The sequence below is a fragment of the Andrena cerasifolii genome, chromosome 4 (assembly GCF_050908995.1).
Source record: "Andrena cerasifolii isolate SP2316 chromosome 4, iyAndCera1_principal, whole genome shotgun sequence".
NCBI classification, from domain to species: domain Eukaryota; kingdom Metazoa; phylum Arthropoda; class Insecta; order Hymenoptera; family Andrenidae; genus Andrena; species Andrena cerasifolii.
In genome coordinates, this window is record NC_135121.1 from 12,922,055 (window position 1) to 12,940,484 (window position 18,430).

Sequence of the window (18,430 nt, forward strand, 5' to 3'; positions counted from 1 at the left end):
ACTGTTACCATGATTAACACAAAATTAATTTTAAACTATTAGTTGTTTTGCTGTATTACCACAACTATTGCATGTTGGAAAATAAAACACTTTTGTGGAAATTTCTCGTTCGGTTCTTTTACCCAGTAACATGCGAACTTTTGCCCCACATATCCAGTAAAAGTTGGCATTTGACACTTTTTGGAAACATTCATTTCATATAAGTTGCGACAGGTAAATTTACACGAAGTCTCTGCCTATCGAATAATAAGGGATAGTGCTCATTTCTCACAAAATGATACGTGCTATCAGTGTAATACCAAGGATTTTAGGGAAGTCTAAACTTTAAGTGCGCACTCTTGGCCCACAATACTCTATGTTGTTTTTTTTGTCGGTTTACGATCAACCAGATCACCGGACAGATTCCGCGTAGGCGCGCAACGATCGGTCTAGCTGGAATTCGGCTGTAATTCGCTGGAAATCCGGCGCGGGCCGTTTTATTGTGGCTGTAAAAAAAAAAACAGGAACAGAGAAGAGAGAAACAGAGAGTGGCGGGAGCGCGTGTTCAACGTAAAAAGGCTCGTAAATCGGCCGATTTGACGATGCGGCTCGATGCGGGGAGATGAGACACCGAGGGTTGGCCAGGCCCCGCGTACGCGGATGCTTTATACTTTTTACGAGGCTCGCGCGAGAAGCGTATGCATGCATTAAGTCCCGTGGCCTGAGCGCGGGATAAGCTCGAGCCACGGGAACCATCGAATATGCATTTAACGTCACGCGCGCTCATAAAAGCTCGGCCCGGCGAGAGGATCCCCCGCTGAAACAGCAATAGAATAAATATACCTGTATATACATTTATCGTGTACTTACAGACGACGTCGATTTTCCAGGACTTCTCCACGAATAATCCCGTCACGTTTGGATTCTCCGCCCTGCAGGTGATCGATTTTCCATGGTCCTCTACGCCCGGCTCGAATTCCACCATGCTCATCGTCCGGTTCTCCGATCTCTCCTCCTGCGTCGCAGAACGTTCAAAGTGGTATCAGAGGGGGGCCACTGCGGGGCGTGCAGCCGCAGCGGGGTTTCGGGCGAGAGGATTCGCGTCGCACCCCTTTTTACGGCGAGCGGGCGTAACTTTTGGGAATAATAATTCGGCGGCGCATCGCGGATAGCGTTTGAAGCGGCGGCGCACGGTCCAATTCCGCGGCTCAAGATGGCGAGAAACGAGAAACGGGAAACGAGCAACCGAGAGCCGCGCCCGCGCCGCCGGAGGAGAGGCTAAAAAGGGAAGAAGAAAACGGCGGAACGAGTTCGACGGCACTCGGTATGGTTAATTTTGGTTATATTAAGGCCGAGAGGCGGACCGTAAGCAACGCCCGGCTGCAGCATCTGCTGGAAATTCATTCCTGCTAGCCCGGACTCGAAAGGACCCGGAGTCCTGCTAACGCCGTTGGAATCCTTTCTAAAGAGCGCCGCCGGATTCCGTCGAGCGTGAATTTTACCGGCAGCTTTTGACGCGAGATTCCCCGCCGGTTGCCGTTTTTCCATTTATTTTTCCACCCGTCCCGCGCGAAAAAGGAAAACCGCGGCCGCTACTTCGACCCGGAATTTCGTTTCAAAGCGTGTCAACCGATACTTCGCCGGTTGCGAAGCGAGGCGCTAAGAGGTCGAAACCAAAACTTTCCTCTTCCGTCGAGGCCGGGGCAGATATCCTTCCCGACCCAGCACTTTCCCGCAGCTTCGCCCGCCTCCCGCGCGTAACGAAGGAATTTCCCCCGTTATCCAACCGCTGAAATTATACTTTTTCACGCGCTCCTCTAATTTCTCTGGCTGGGAACGATCCCGCGACCGTTGCGAACGCGGAAAGAAGCCGGGACAGAAGGAAAAAAGGGAGCCCGCAGAGCCGTCGCGGAATTTCATTTAGAAATATTTATACGGTCTTAAGTGCGCCGCACCGATGCGCCAGCACCGCGCGGGAAATAAAGATAATATACCGCGCGATTATACGCGGCCCCGCCGCAGTTTTCTCGGCGCTTTCGCGCCGCTAACGAAACGCTTTCTGGCCGGGGCCACGTAATACGGAGCGCCTAAAGACAGCCTTGGATGGCTATAGGATAATCAGGATGGTAATGCGATAGAAGCGGTCTACGTGTCCCGCCGTTCATAGGATCTGCTTACGTTAATATCTGTCCTCGGCTCCGCTCCATCGAGCCCTCGAGCCACCCTTTCTTTCCAAGGATCCCGGGGACCAACCCGCTTTACCCTTACTCTGCCTCGCGCGACGCCAAAGCCTCGGTTACAGGCAATGTTTTATTATCTACCGCTTAGAAGCCGCGCCACCGTGAATTTTAAGGAGGCACGTCGCCACCTTTCTCGTCACCGCGAAAACGAGCCCCAACGTGTCCTTATCGCGGCTCCTTTAACGAGCCACGCTCACCGGTTCCCGCTTCTCGATCTCTGTCACCCAAGAAAATCCGTCGGATCGTAATCTCTCGGCTGCGGAGTCTCGCGACGGGGTTAAGTAGAATTTACTTTTGATTTCTGCGCAAGGCTGCCTCTGAACGATCGTTGCTGCTTCTCTTTCTCCCGCGTTTCTTCGCCGCTGCGTATCCGTGGTCGCGAAAGTAGCCGCGCGGATTGAAGAGTAAAGGCGGCTCTGGAATTCATTAAAATTCCCCGCGCTCCCTGAATATTCGATGCGCGACAAGGCGCACCCCCATCGCTGAATCTTCACACGTATCCGTCCCGTTGGTCCTCGTCAAAGAATTTTAATTTCACCGCGCAAAAGTTGGGCGCAGAGGTTGCCCCGGCTGGTGGCCCGGTCGTCGCGAAGACGGCTGTTTCGCCACGAATTAGGATTCAGCGGAGTTTCCATCGGTGGCTGTCGTTTACTCCGTTAATCAGTCCGCGCAGTTGCGTCTTGGTCCCAGGCGCCACGAGAGAACGGGACAGCGAACGAGAGGGCGGAGAGGGTGCACATATTGCGACTGCTGGCGCACGAATACAAGGCGAGGCGAAGCGAGGCGTCGTTAAGCGCTGCGGCCAGGGCTTGTTAATGAACTACGCGAAATTAATTAGGGCCCGCGCGTCAACGTGCTGGAGACAACGGCAGCTCGCAACACGGCGTACACGTGCGTCGCTGGTTACATCTGTGATTCCGGATTATCGATAATGCGAGCGCCTCAGGCCTCGCGCCTAACTATCGTGATTTAGGTCCGAGCGTATCTGCTCGCTCGCCGGAACGGGAGATTACCTTGAACATCGGCAAGATTACCAGCAACTGGCCAGCCCTCGCCTCTATTCGATCTTGCCTCCGTCCACGAGTACGCTGCGCTCTCCACTGGAAGTATTCCGGTCCAACTGCTCCGTCCTTAATGCCTATCGCGCGTTAGTACGTATAGTAGGTACGTATGCATCGTAAAATGTGAATCTAAGTAGGTTGCAGCCAGTGCGAGAAGCGCGGTTGTAAAAGAAGTGGAAGGTGGATTTCTTCTATCAGTCAGAGTTTACTCAATCCGGGCTGTGCCTCGCGTTTCCTCGATCACCCTCGATCGCGAATGATAAGTTCTAAGAGAAAGAAATCGAGTGGTTATTTGGTGGCAGGAAAATCCCACCGCGCTGCTGGCCTCCGGGAGGTGACGTTTTCTTGGCAGGGTAACAACAAGCCCAAAAGGAAAATCTGCTGGCTGGTTTTGGTTCTCTCCTAGGCGGCGAGAGGCAGCGGCTCCTCGTGGAAAATGCTCGGCTGTAGCTAAGTTGGTATTCCGGCGGAAATGTGCTCTCGCCGAGGCACATACATTATCGGTGAGCTTCGAATATTCCCATCGCCGCGAACACCGATTCTCGCGTCCAGGCTCTCGCAACCCGACCTAAAAGGGCTTCTAATTTCGTAACGCATCGCGGAGTTGGATGGAAACTCGTAGTTATGGCTTTCAGAGCCGCCGAAACGTACCGCTTCGCGTCAGAGTCTTTCTCCTCATCGACGTGCCCTACTTTCGGGGTAGAATTCACGGCTCCGCTAATATCGCCTAAGCAAAATTGTACGCGTGCCTGTGTGTGTGTGTGTGTGTGTCTATGCTCCCAAGTAAGAACTCCCAAGAACGGAAAAGCAGCGCGATGCAAAAGTTTGTTTCAGTCCCTCCGAGGGATCCGAACCGCCGCGTAACCCTAACCCTTACCCGGTTAACCAAGGAAGGTTTCTGTAACCCGTGCTAACCGCGAGGAACGGTTCTTAAATTCTAGAAAGAACCGAAGTAACCGGGTTAACCCGCTACGAGCGGGTTACTAGTAAAATAAGACTGTCTAGCCAATGTTTAAGATATACGAGTATGTAATCCATGCAGGATCGATTAATTTTAGAGGGTTGTTAGAAATGGAATTTATACTTTATTTTTTAAACTTCAAGAATTACTCAACACCAATATCTTTTAGCATCAATATCTTCTACAGCCGTGTACGCGTTTCGCCTTATAGCTTCCATTTTCTAGCATTCGAATATTTTCGACACCTAAACCTTAGACAATAGATATCAATAATAGATTTCAATAATTTTTTTTTTTAAATACTCGTAAAGGATTCAGCAATAACGGAACACTGCAATAAAACCCATATCTGTTGGCCTGATTTATAGAAAACACTATTCAGCATAACATAACATAAATACATAAATTATACAGATTAAAGATATTAAAAATTATTTTTTACAAATTTAATATTAGTTATAAAATTTACTTTACATTTACAAAATTTAGGTTTTAAGTAAACTGCATAGCTGATTTGAATATTATATTTTTAAATTATATTTCAATTTTATTAGTTTCGATTTTATTTTTAATATATAAATTTAAAAATAACTTTATAATAATTGTAATTCGGAGTAATTAGAATCGAATATTTTATAGTAACTAATTTTATAATGTAATTTATAAATATAAGATTTAAATCAGCTGTACAGTTTATTTAGAACATAATTTTTGTAAATTTAAAGTAAACTTTTATTTTATAGTTAATATTAAATTTACAAATAATTAATTTTTAATATCTTTAATCTGCAAAATTTATTTATTCATGCTTTTATGTTATGTTATGCTAAACAGTATTTTCTATAGATTAGACCAACAGATACTGGTTTTATTGCTGTGCTCCGTTATTGCTGAATCCTTTAAGAGTATTTAAAAAAAAAAATTATTGAAATCAGTCAAGATTTGCGCTGTTGAGCGATTTTTCTCCAAAATCTTACACTGTGCTTCGCAAACGCTCGCGATTTCGGCGCTGCCAAGTTAATCTTTGACCTCACATATTTATTACTTTCACGCGCATGCATCACCCTAGCAAGGAGTCTCCGATATTAAAATAAAATTCATCTGTATTTGGAAACATCGTTACAACTATGTTTTTCACCGTAATACTGTAACCGCATTAACCCGGTTAACCGGGTTACTCGGGTTACAGAAGATTTCTGTTACCCGGTTAGGCGGGTTAGTCGACGATACGGCGTACCGAACCGGGTACGGGTTAGGGTTCGGTTTCCTGGTCCCCGGATTCGGCGAGAAATTCGTCTAGATGATACCAGCGCCTAAACTTTAATCAATCTGACGTAGGTATGTATGTACATTAGATTGCCGCGGTTTCTGCTCTTAGGACAAAGGGGTCGCAGCCCTTCGTCTACGGAATGTATCTTGGCAGGTTCATTTCGGAGTCGATAGCAATGCTCTTCGTAGTTACATTATTGGAAACGTCGAATACCGCAACTTCGGATCGAGGGTCCTCCGGCGGACGTATCGACCGGTGCTCCTATATCTGACCGTCCAAAATACAGGAAATTCGTGGTATGATTTTCGAGGCTCCTCGAACGAATCGCTGTACCCTCGTTACCTCCTCGGGTCGATCCCAAAGTTTCCGTCGAGTCGAATAAATCCTTCGTAAGGGCATCCGTTTCCAATGACGTTTGCTGGCATTGTAACTTTTGTAACGATCCAGCAGACTCGCCGTGTCCCCTCCGATCCGAACTGATCGTTTCACGATTTTCCGCGCAGACTCGTGGCGGAAAGTACGACGAAACCGTCGGATGAAATAACATTGCAGGATAAATTGCATGCCCGAAGGGGACTGGAATTCAGCATCTAGGATGGTGAAAAATATTCATGAAAGCTAGCTGCGTGGTTGGTGGAACAGAAGGAGAGAAGTGTACGGCGCACCGAGTGCAAGAAGCGAGTTAACTATCGATAGAGATCAATCGGTCATTGTTTAGTTTTAGGGCGGTGTCCTATTCGATCCTGTTTACGATTTAATCTTTCCCTTTCGACTTGCTACACCCTATTATCGCGGGATCGCATCACGATCGGCCCGTTAGCCCTTAATGGAGCTGGTTGCAAAGCTACACCCGTGACTTCAGCACGGTTCAGGCCCCCAGAACAAAGGAGGTGCAAAGCGGGGAAGCGTTTGCCGCGGATCGGCTAAATCGTCACTGCTTAATTGGCAATTAGCATGCGGCCAATGAAAATATCTGGAGTCGACAGGTGTGGCTGCTTAATTCAATCGGCGCGGCTCGAAAGCACCGGGCCTCCAATCGTACCTTTCAGCCACCCCTTTCACTGCGCCCCTACCCCGAGGTTTCGGGCTCGCACAATCGGATGCGACTCGAACCAAGCGAATCCAATCCGTTCCAGAAGAGTACCAATCCTCGCTTCTTCCTCCTTTCGATCCCCTTTTTCGCTCCCCGTTTCTGTCCCTCCGCTCGGACCGCTTCCATCCGCCCCCGACGTCTTCGTCCTTCCACAGAGCTTTGACTCTCTGTTTCTGCGCCGAGAACCTCTCCCAAGGGAAAGATTCGCCGCCGAGGGGTATAGTTATCGGTTCCCCGGAGCGTTTCGACCTTTTCAACCTCTTCCTCCGCCCCCTCCGCCCGCCTCTCTTTTCCGCTGCACCCGGCAGCTTCTTCTTTCTTTCGGTTCCGGCAGCGAGTCTCGGCAGACCTCTTCCGAGCCAGCTCGATCTCTCTTCCCGTAACTCCGTTCGAGCCACCCCGTTGGAAAATCCAGCTGGCCACGGTGGCCAGCCATCGGCGCCTCAGAGAACTCTGGCAGCCGTGCCGGGTTCAGTCGAGTCGAGTCGATTCGCGACCACTTCGCCGAGGGATCGATGGGGCTCGTTAGCGGCCGACCGTTTTTCAATCACGGGAACTGGAGAGATCGGTCGCGAGTATCGGGCGAGACTGTCTCCCTGCGCGTCCAACGGGTGAAAGCATACAATGCTCCCCGATCGGATGCGATCTCGACGCGGGAATTAGTCGAGACGTCGATTGTAATCTGGTGCTCGGATCGAGAATTCCCCGTGACCGTGGCCGATCGACTTTTGCACAGGTGCGCGCGGCTCGGCCAGAGGGGACGTTAAGCGACGGTTGTAGCGAGGCGTAATTTACGGGACGGACAGTCTGATTTAAATTTAAAGGAAGCGAAATTGAAATACCTCGGCGTCAGGACGCGTTACCGTATTTCATCGTAGCCTGGGTCCAGCCCTCGAGGACGGGCCTGGTTAATTAACGAGCACGAGCCCAACGAGCCCAACGAGCCCGGCTATAATAAGCAGCTTAGCTGTTAATTAAATGCCGCCCGCTGCCTTTTGTTTGTCTACCGGTACACGACAAATTTCGCGAAGGTGATGCGCTAATAATTAGAAAGCGATAACGGCCGGATTATCCCTGCTGTCCTACGCTCGCTGGCCGGAATAATGGTCCCGTCCACCACCGTCCGGGAATATTTTCGGCCAGGGACACGGTGTTAGTAAGTTAGTTGGTTCGACCTACCTGTCGATACCTTATTAATGATCCGATGCAAAGTTATTTAGGGAAACCGAGTTTAACCGACTCGCGAGTGACATGACAGACCAGACGGGTCATATAATTTAGCAAGAACCGCGATCAAATAGATGTATCGACAAACAGCTTGGTTCTCGATTACCGTTTCGAGAATCACAGGTATTTTTTGCTTATCGTGGAAAATAATAATAGTTTAATTGATGCAAGTGAAATCCACTAATACGGAGAAAAACGGCAGTAAAGTAATAAAGCAAAAAAGCAATACAGCAATGAAGCTTTTAAATATAAACCGTTGACATCGCAGATATCCCACAGCTAAACAGGACAACTCATTAATTAGGTTGATCCTCTTAAGGGAGGATTGCGTCTTATTCGGCCGAAAAATAGGTAATTCTTTGTGAATTTTTTGTACGAATACGGTTCGACAAATTAATTTGAGGTTTGGCAGGCTGTTTTATTGTATATTGAACTATTGTTTTGAATTTTTGTGTGACAGTGAAAAAATCATGGCAGATACAGAGAGAGCGTTGAAAAATAATCGAGTGGCCCTGGCGTTGACGAAAAGTACTGTAAGGGTTTTCCGAAACCCAGAAAGGAAAAGAGTATGTTGATAACATTTGATCTAACGAATCAACGGCACCTTTCTTTCGTAGAATTGTAAAATGTTATAATTTCTGGTTTCGAACCTGCTCCGGCAGACAGTTGTTTATTATTGTGCATAGTGCTTAATAACAATACATTTTATTTTTTTTAGCGAAGTAAGATACTATTGTCGCATAAAAGACAATCGAATAATATTTTACTCAAGGAATACATTCTACGAGAATTTTTAATAAAAGTCAATAAATTTTGTGTAAATCGAATAATTGACTGAAAAGTTATTAAATGTTGAATTTCCGTTTCTTGTCAATTTGACCCGAACGGTGCACAAGGGTTAAACTATATGAACGTGGCTTTGGGTGGTAATAGATTTATTGCCGTGTCTGTTACTGTTCCTTTTCAATTTAAAGAAGTTTTCCCGATTTTGAGGTACAACCTTTCTCAGACCCAAATCAGGGCACCTTATCTTCTTCAAAGGCTGCAATTTTAACATTTTTATTTTATTTTTCTTAATGCATCTACCACCACCCATAACCACATTCATATAGTTTAAGAATCTCTTTTCCTTTTTGGGATTCGGATAACCCTTACAGTACTTTTCGTCAACGCCAGGGCCACCCGATTATTTTACAACGCTCTCTCTGTATCTGCCATGTTTTTTCACTATCAATAAAACAGCCTGCCAAACCTCAAATTAATTTGTCGAACTGTTATTGTACCAAAAATTCACAAAAAATTACCTACTGTTTAGCCCAACAAGACGCAATCCCCCCTTAATGTTAATGTCACTGTTTAACGCCAGCAATAATATTAATAAAACGTCTTTATCACACCAAGAAAAAAGAAAATACAACAGAAAAAAAGTAATGTACAAAGTAAAGAAAAATAAATACTTAAGAATGATGAGATTGCTTGCTGTTAGCTGCTATTAGATCCGACCCGAGCGAAAAATCTCTACCCCAATGTACCATTCCCAACCGAAATCGAAATGAAAATATAATTTTCACGGTTTAAAGCGATCGGCGGAAGTTCGCTTTCGACATTTCGCGTGGAGAGACGCAATTCTCAAGCGAGACTCGTATAACTTTCCCCAGTGCCCAATAATGGAAGGAGCGCAGCGAGGAAAAGGTCTTTGTCGCAAAGGCAGAGCGCGCTAATCCTCGCGGGGCTCTCGAAACGGGATAAAGGGTTAGGGCGCAAAGTTCCTCGTTATTATTTCTCATTTTCTTTTCTCACCGTGGTGTGCTTCAGCTGTCTTCTTCTTCCCTTGTACCAGGTGATCACCGCCGGTGGCCTCGAGCCCGTTGTCTCGCATTCCACCTCGTACCGTTTCCCAGCCAGCAGAGACTCGTTCCCGACTCCCTTCTTCCCCGGCCTCCTTACGATCACCGTCAAAGGTTTCACTGCAAACCAACGATACGCCGGTTAATCGATCGACGTCGAGCAAGTCCGCAGCCCCAAAACGATCCGTCGATCGGCCAACGACATAATGCCCCGACCCCCGCCCCTCTTCCTTTTTTTTTTCGAATCACCAAGTCCAGCAATCACGCGGCCCGACGACGCTAATCGGCCGCGATAATTAAAGAGAACCGATAATTAAGGCGGACAAACGAGCGGCGGGAGGGTACGTGAGCCCGATGCAAATCGTGCCGGCCGATTTAACGTTGTAAAACCCTCGACCGAGCGGTCAATTGCCAGTCATTTGTCATTTTCGAACTCGCTGCGCGTTTCGTATGCGCCCCAACGCAGGGCTACGGACAACACGCCGATCTTCTACCCTTCCATTTACGTACTTGCCATCTGTTTTGTTTTTCACTCTTTCTTTTTTTTTTTTTATCGAGAGCTAGGGAAACAAGAGTAACGACGAGACCAAGGAAGAACGAGAGATCCGCGTGCGAATGATTCGTCGATTTTTTCCCCGAGCTTCTGCGCGATAACGATCATTACTCGGGGCAAACATTGATTTTTCCGCGCGTGTGTAAACGCGCGGAACGATACTGTTCCCCGGTATCAACGAGCAGGCGACGATCGCTTTGACGGACGATAAATCCGAGTTTCCAATTGGCCAATACCAGCCAGATACGATCCGCTCGTGCGTGAAATATGAAAACTACGAGGACACGGTGGCGAGCCGGTGTACACTGCCGCGCCGAGCCGTTTCGCCTGCTGTTCGCGACGTCGAATCGTTCGCGATAATCAGTCTCGATAGTTTCCCCGGTCCGTTCCTTCCGGGATGTCTCTCGTTTCCGTGCGTTCGGCCGCCGTGACCCGTCACGATCACGGAGCAGCAACGGAAATCACCGAGCCTCCATTTCACGTTGACAAGTCGCATTATACATTTTTAAATGAACGACACGGTTGCCCAATTCGCGTGCCCACAAATATTTGGCTTTCCGCGTTTTCAGAATCACCGGCCTTTTCGATTATCCGCGATCCTGTCGATCCCGTCGATCCTCGAGCCCCGGCGACGCGAGCCTTCGCCTCTCGTCACTGCTCACCGGTTTTTTTAATTTCTCTTTCCTTTTTTGTTCCACCAGCCATGAGATGAATACACGCTGGCTGGCACAGTCACTTGGTCCAGGTCGCGAAAATCAAAGAGCGAGCATCGATCAATCCCTCTCCCTCTCTCTCTCTCTCCTCTCTTCGTTCGCTATGCTCCTCTGCGCCGCGCCCACCCTCGCGCCCTCTTCCCCTATTTCGCTGCCCGTTTCGTTATCTCCGCGGACGAAGGGTAGGATTTTTTTTCCCCGTTCGTTCACCGTTATGATGGGTGTTCTCGTTCACCAATAACGGGTCTTCAATTTCGTTGTCCGCTTCGTCGAAAATTTCGTGACTTTCGGAAGCACTGATAATTCAGCGCCGATCAATCACGCTCGCCGCTCTTCCCGTGCTTCCTTTTTCAGCAGACGCGACTTTTTTCGGGCTTCGTCCACGAGCGAGGCAAGAAACGCGTACAAAGCCTTTCGGAATCATAAGTAGAGCCTTAATTGAGCGGTAAGCTGCCATAAAGAGGAAAAGAGCAGGCTTCGTAACTAAATATCGCGAGGACAGCTTTACCAACTTCAAGTAAATTAGAAAGAATTGTTTAGAAAATTATTTCTTTGGTTCACCATTAACCGGAGCCCAGTAATTGAAAAAATATATATATTCGCACAATGGGTAGTAATTATTCGGTCGCTAAGTTTTTATTTCTTTTTCCGGCAAATTTTTCAAATCCGGAGGATTCGTATTGCGCGAAACAGTAATGGGTGCAGATTCCAAATTGGCAATAAATCGCTCATTTGTTAGCGGATTTGCATGAAACGTGCGCCAAACAGATGTAGATTTTCCTTTTTTACATTTATTACAGGTCATAACTCAAAAGCTGCAGAAAATGGAGAACCCGCTTTGCCGCAAGGTGCTCGATTTCATTTTGAAGGCCGGAGGACAGGAGACGCGAGGATCGAACGTGGCTTTCGGTAAATTGGCTGGTCGTCCGTTCGCCGACGAAGATGGCGCCTGTTGAAACGGGATTCCCTTTAGGCGTATCGTCTCTCATCCAAGTTCCTCCCTAGTGGTCGTTACGGCCAGGCCACCGCGAGGGAGCAGATAATTGATCTATGAATTTTTCAGTTTACTCTGGAAATTAGCGTTTCGCCGTGCTGGCTTAGGGAGGCCTCGGCCGCGTGTTAACGAAGAATTCTAATTTTCCAGAAGCCCGGGGTTCGAGCCAGGTTTTCACGGTTCCCTTCGGCTTCCTCCTCCATCGAGGAGGGCTAGGCGGGATGGATGAGCCGGGTGGGGCTCCGGGCTGGATTTAATATATTTCTCGTCTTATCTCGCCTTATCTTCCCTTAAAGGCGATTCACAGCGGCGAGGGAGCAAAAGGATGTTGGCCCACTTTCGCTGTCTCGTAGATCTTATCGTTAATGCGGGACAAGATAGGCTCGGGGTGAGGCTTCTGATTTGTTAGCCGCGCGATAAGAATTTGTATCTACTTCTTGTCTTTATTTCATTCCTCTTTTAACGGTGCTTCGCCACCGCCCACGGCTGAACACGGCTTAACCCCGAGGACTCGGTCGCCTCCCCTCACCCTCCGACATCTGCTCCACCGTTTCCCTTTTTCCATCCTCTCTGACCCCTTTTATTTAACGCCCGGCGACGGTGCAGGATAATCTTTATAATACTCACGATTAAGGTCCAGGGTAATCGAGGACTCCTTCGGCTCGATCAGGTCCGTGTTCCGTGCCTGGCAAGTGAAATTCGCGCCGAGGTCCGATCGACGGATGGGCTGCAGAGTTAACCTAGCGGAAAAAAATTACAGTTCCTATGAGGCGAGGCGAAAAAAGACGCCAACGGTATCGGCGTTGCAAGTATGCCTTTACGTGTCCCCCCCGTCAACTAACGATAGGTATCGCAGAATTTAGAAAGATTCAGAGCAGACGGTGCAGGCACAAAGGCATCAGGGTCGAGTTCTTTTATTATTCCTCTACGGGTCCAGGGAGGAGCGAAACGTACCTGTTCTCTATAACGTCGCCAGCATTCTTCTCGTACTCCTCGTCCTTCACTTGGCCGTTCACGAGCCACCGGACCATGGGCTCCGGTTTGCCTGCAACAGAAATTAACGAACCGTTAAGAACAGAGAGAAACGTCTGGTCGTAGATTTACAGCCCGTAATTTTGATACACCGCCGATTCCCAGCAGCAGCGAGTGCCTCGTTCCCGTTTCAACTAAACTGAGCGCTTCGACAGGGTAACGACTTAATAAACGACTCGATCGAACGTAACGAGAGAGCCGTCGGCAAGATTTACGCAACGGTAACCGAAAACATCTCGACCGGGCCACGGCAAGGTGTGGAGCAAATCGGGGATCGTATGGAGCGTAACGACTCGCGGAAAGTGGTTTCGACCAGCGGGGAAAGTCTTGCTTGCGAGGCTCCTTGGCGGAGCCGGTGGAGAAACAGGGACGGGGGCCGGGAGAGAGGAACACGAGTGGACAGGGAGGGGGGTATAAACGGGGCTGGGACGAGCTTCGACGAAGCTACTAAAGGGTAGATGAGTTCCCAGGAACTTTTAAATTAGCCGATACCCCGGAGTTTTCGATGCGGTGCTGCAGACAAAAACCGCCAGACTTGGAGCCGGTCGCTTCAATAACCGCGCGTTACAATTTCCCGTTCTGCCGGGGGTGGATCGATAAATATCAATTACAGAACGACAGGCGAACGGATCAAAGCAGCTGAAATATTAAAAGCGAGGATAGATCGTGCCGCGATTCCGTCCGTTCCTTGGATTCGAAAATTGAGACTATCTCTGAAACCGTCCGACGACGACTGTGTCTAATGAAACTTCGAAGACATGTATGTATTCTGGTACAAGCTGCGCGTGCTTTTTTGTTAGTTGTTAGGGAAAATTAAATTTTCTGAAACAGGAAGAAATTAGTTTGTAGTAATTGCGGATTAAGGGTGAAAGCTTTCTTGCAGTTTTTACAAGTTAACACCGGGTGATTGTTTAATTAGTTTAATTTTAGAAGTGTGAAGACTCGCGGCGTGGAAGTCTATGAAAATATCATTTTCTAAGGCGCGTTTCCACCTCTCTGCCAAAAGAAGCAGGTAGACCATCGCGACCAATAGAGTTTAAGGAGTTATGCCTACCTGTAATGTCTGAAAACACAAGTATTTTTGGGATATTTTTTTTTAAAAACTTGAAGACTTTTTTTAAATAAACGGTTGTATATTCGAAAGTATATATTTTAAAGTGCTTGTAATTTTTTTTGCAACGCGATATCTAAATAAATAATGTAATTGCAAGTAAGGGGGTATTCTAGTGTAAGAAGCACTTTTGCTTACACAATCTTTGGCATTTTTTTATAAAGCATCTATACAGCCTTTTCCGTTGCAATTTGGCTCACATATTTATCCGCGTTTTAGTAATGTTCACAAATTTTATTAGAGAGAAATAATTAAAATTTATGGCAATGCATGCGTTTGAACGCATTCGCTAAAAAAAAGTCTTCCCATGTTGTTCGTGATTCCGACTATTCTGCTGATCAGAAATGAAACCAATATGATGCTTAATTAGGACGAGTTTGATTATAGCCGGTAGCAGAATGGAAGGAACATCGACCATTAAAAAAATGGTGGCACTTCGAGGTTTCACCATCGATTTCTTTCACGTTTTCCGTACCTTTCGCCGATTAAAAAACTCAGACAAAATATGATTTTGAATTAATTCTACTACCGGCTGTAGCCAAGCTCGTGCTAGTCAAGAGTCATTTTGTTTTTTTTTTTATTTCAAACGCGCAGTGGCATAGCATGCCACAAATTTCAATAACTTCTTTCTAATAAAATTTGTCAACATTACTGAAGCATGGCTAAATGTATGAACCAAATTGTGACGGAAAATCCAGATGCTTCATAGAAAGATACCAAAGATTATATAAGAAAAATGCGTCTTACAATAGAAAACCCCATTAAGTTAAGAATCAAGAACTCCCAGGCAGTGAGTAAAGGTAAACAATACCAGGTTCCTCCTAACGTGTATACTCTTTGCAAATAAACTCCTTACACTCTGATAAGTTTCGCGTTAATTAAAATCGAAACCCTTCAACGTTACCTGCCCTCTGAATACACCGTATCCACAGCGATCGACGATTAAATATCGATGCGGGTACGTTACCGCGGCGGAAAATTTCGAGCTGGGGGTGGAAAACTACATTTCATATGCGCCGACCTAATAAATAAGGGTTCCTCCGATCCTCTTAACCGTTCGCCCCCCTCGCGATGTACGTGCTTCGCGAAAGCAGCGTTTATCGAAAATAAATGGTCCTCGAAGAGGGGTATATCCGGTATATCGTATCGAGTTCCATTCGAAGGAACGTTCCCTGGATAGACTCCGTATTATATCACGGATTTACATATCTCGCCGGAATAATACGCGGCTCCGTGGCTAGATGCATATTTTTATTGGAAAAAGCTGCCGGTTATGGTGATAAAACGGCCCCGTATGATATACGAGCATTATAAGAGTCAGGTATGCCGCCGGTAATGGGTGAGAAATCATAAAGCGAGAAAAACCGTGGGACGCGTCTATCGAGGGCGGTGCAATCCCTGTATAGGACGGCGGGGTTGTCGTCGCGGAGGGATGCGAAAAGGCGTATCGCGAGGAACAGAGAGGGGCCCTCGCGTTCATTGTTATTCACTATGCCGTACCGCTGTACCGGAATCGCAATTTAATCAGGACCGACGACGCCGACGCAACGTCGCCGCGACACTTAAAATTGCAAGCCTGATCTCCGATGGAGGCGCCCCTAGATTAGCTCTCCCCGTCATTGTTATTCACGATGCCGGCCGATCTAGATTGCGTTTTAACCGTCTCTCGTTGCTTCCGATTCGCCGCGCTCTCGTTCTTACGTATTTCCATCGTGCCCTTCTTCCCTCCTTCCGGCCAGCTTTTATACAATTCAAGCGACACCTTCCTCCCTTCAGACACATAGCCAGCCCGCGAGCCAGAGAGCACGCGGCGAGCTCCAACTCGAACACTTGCTACGCCGTTCCGTCTCTGTTATTTACCAACACTTGAGGAGGCGTCGGAGCTGTTTGAGAGCCAGGTCCTCTGCGAGGATTGCCTGAGATTCGAGAAATCGTCCACAACGGAGCGGAGGTGGAAGGAAATCGCGGTGGTTGCCGATCCGCTGCTCCTTTCGTGCCGCGGCCGTTTACCAGAGCGAGAGATTTTTCTCCGAGGGGCGGAGGATGACGACGACAGGCGAGGGGCCGGTTAATTCGCAAGCTGAGCCGCGAGGTCGTTTGCATGAGTGCTTAGGGGCGAAAGCGAGGTCGTAGCGCGGTTGCGTGGCTGCGGAAAGCGCGGAGGGCTAGGTGGTCTGGGTTAGGTCTGGGAATGGCTTCGGTACGCCCCTGGCGTTGACTTTAACTGTCCGACTATATTCGAACTCCCCCACTCGTAGCTCGGGCTCCCTTAAAACGACGACAACACCGGCGCTATCTGCGCGGCGGGGGGGCACTAAACTGCGGATTTTAATCCGCGGATACCGGACGATATCTTGCAGGATTAAGGCTGGTCCGCAGCCACTCGCCCACATCTAACAAGTTTACCGTCGGTTCGAACTCTGCTTAAGGCAAATACCCGTCGCTAGGTCTCGAGATCCTTGCCAGATCTCCTCCCCCAAGTGGCCCCTTTAACCAACCCTGCGCCCTGCTCCGCAACGTCGGTATCCAAGTCTCTTCATTTCATCGGCGCCTTGATCCAGCGCACCCTCTTGATTTAAAATCATCGAGGGAACGTTTATAAGCCGAACTTGCCGTCTATTCGGCGTTTAATGAATACAGGGTGAACTTCAGACGTTTAGAAGTTCCTTGTCCCATCTCCGTCCCTATGATACTGCGAGATTAAAGGTTGCCCGCGACATCGAAGGGCTCCAGTATCCCGCGCCACCCGAGGAGATACGAGAAGATACGAAAAGCAATCAAAGGCCACGTTCTGAAAAGCAAACAGGAAGTTCGCAATATTTCTAATGGGTAAAACAGAGCGGGTCGTGCAGCAGGGAGTAGGTCGGTGCCGATACGAGCGAGTTTAACTCGCTTTGGAAGCGGCGCGCAGCTTTGTCCCCGGCTCGCTCTCGAATAATTTTTAATATCTTTTATGGTGCCGCGAGTTCCGGCGCGGAGGATTGAAAAATAAATATTCTCCCCCGGTCGGCCAATACGGCGCGCGCAGATTGCGATCTCGCGACATTATGCGTACACCCGGGGGAAATAGGCAAAGTGCATCGCGCTTGATGACGCGAAAGAGGAAGATGACGGAGGTAAAAGAGGAGAGGCACCGTTTCCACTGCCTTTCCGGTGAATAATTATCCGAGTAAACTGGCTGGTCGCGATGTCCTGGCGACCTGCCGTCCGAAACTAAGCGAGCGTCCTTCGAATTTCCAGAGATTCTTATATTATTCCCAAGATATTAAATTCGTCCCGCACCCGCTTCAGATTTCTCGCGCTGGGATACATATTCATCCTGCATGCGAGGGGAGAAGTCGGAGAAGAGATTCTCCCTGCCGGTGGTTGGGTAGGATAGGGGATGGCGAGAGAGATAGGGGAAGGAACACCTCACCTTTACGTACGTATACATCCTCGAAGAAGGACCCCCGATTCTTTCCGGGCACGAAGTCGAGTAATTGGCAATAAATTCCGTGGGCGGGCTGAGTCGTAAAATTTTCTCGCCGCTATTGCCATAAATTATAGATAACACGGGGCCCCCGTGCAGGGAGTTAGGCTTAGTTGTAAATCGCGTATAATAGACCGCTCCAGAAAAGAATGTAGGCGTTCCAACAGAAGTATCTACCCGCCGCGGTTAGGGTAATTGTGGGACAGTTGCCGCACCTTACGCAAAATTGTCACCGTGTCTAAATTTTGCAATGAAAATTTGTTCCAAAGATACATATTATTAGTTGAACATCTTGTCCTACTACTGGAATTAAAGAAAATCAAAATTTTTATATTTGTCACCCATCAAAAATTCAAACTAAAAATATGCATTTTATAGGAGAGACGCCGCACGTGCGAGAGTGGCGCCGCATTTCGAGAAACGTTTAATTTTTCATTTAAACTTGTTAATTTTAACTTCTTATTTGAAGAAAATAGTAGAAGCAAAGGAAAATGAAGCATCTTTTTAATTTATACAGTTATAAAATACAATAAAATTGGAGAAATAAATAGGTGCAGATATTATTTCTGCTTTTCTAAATTTAGTTGTCGTTTCTTCTTCCTTCCACGTTCATTACACATAAAATAAAAATAAAATGTGAAAAAAGAGTAAAACGCCCACAAATATGTTTAGATCATCAGATTTGTCATTAAAAAATAAATAAATAGCCTTGAGATATCACGGTATCAATTTTGAGACCCCCTTTTTGTATTTTTAACATTAAAAGCATCATTTAGTCCAGTGGCGAGCAACCTTTTGTCAGAAGTGGGCCACAAGTGGAAACGTACTACTCCACGCGGGCCGTGATATTAAATACATAAATATAACTAATTCAAGAATT

At 47.5% G+C, this 18,430-nt stretch overlaps 1 protein-coding gene across 2 annotated transcripts in view; it reads right to left on the reverse strand.

Annotated features, from left to right (window-relative positions):
- Positions 1 to 18,430, reverse strand: part of LOC143368484 (hemicentin-1) — a 354,314-nt gene that overhangs the window by 53,218 nt on the left and 282,666 nt on the right. For both annotated transcript variants that reach the window (XM_076811252.1, XM_076811253.1), the window contains exons 5-8: positions 12,893 to 12,983; positions 12,566 to 12,678; positions 9,632 to 9,798; positions 850 to 994 (exon numbers count right to left, since the gene is read on the reverse strand). In XM_076811252.1, coding sequence (XP_076667367.1) covers positions 850 to 994; positions 9,632 to 9,798; positions 12,566 to 12,678; positions 12,893 to 12,983 — 516 coding nt within the window. The remainder of the gene's footprint in view (positions 1 to 849; positions 995 to 9,631; positions 9,799 to 12,565; positions 12,679 to 12,892; positions 12,984 to 18,430) is intronic.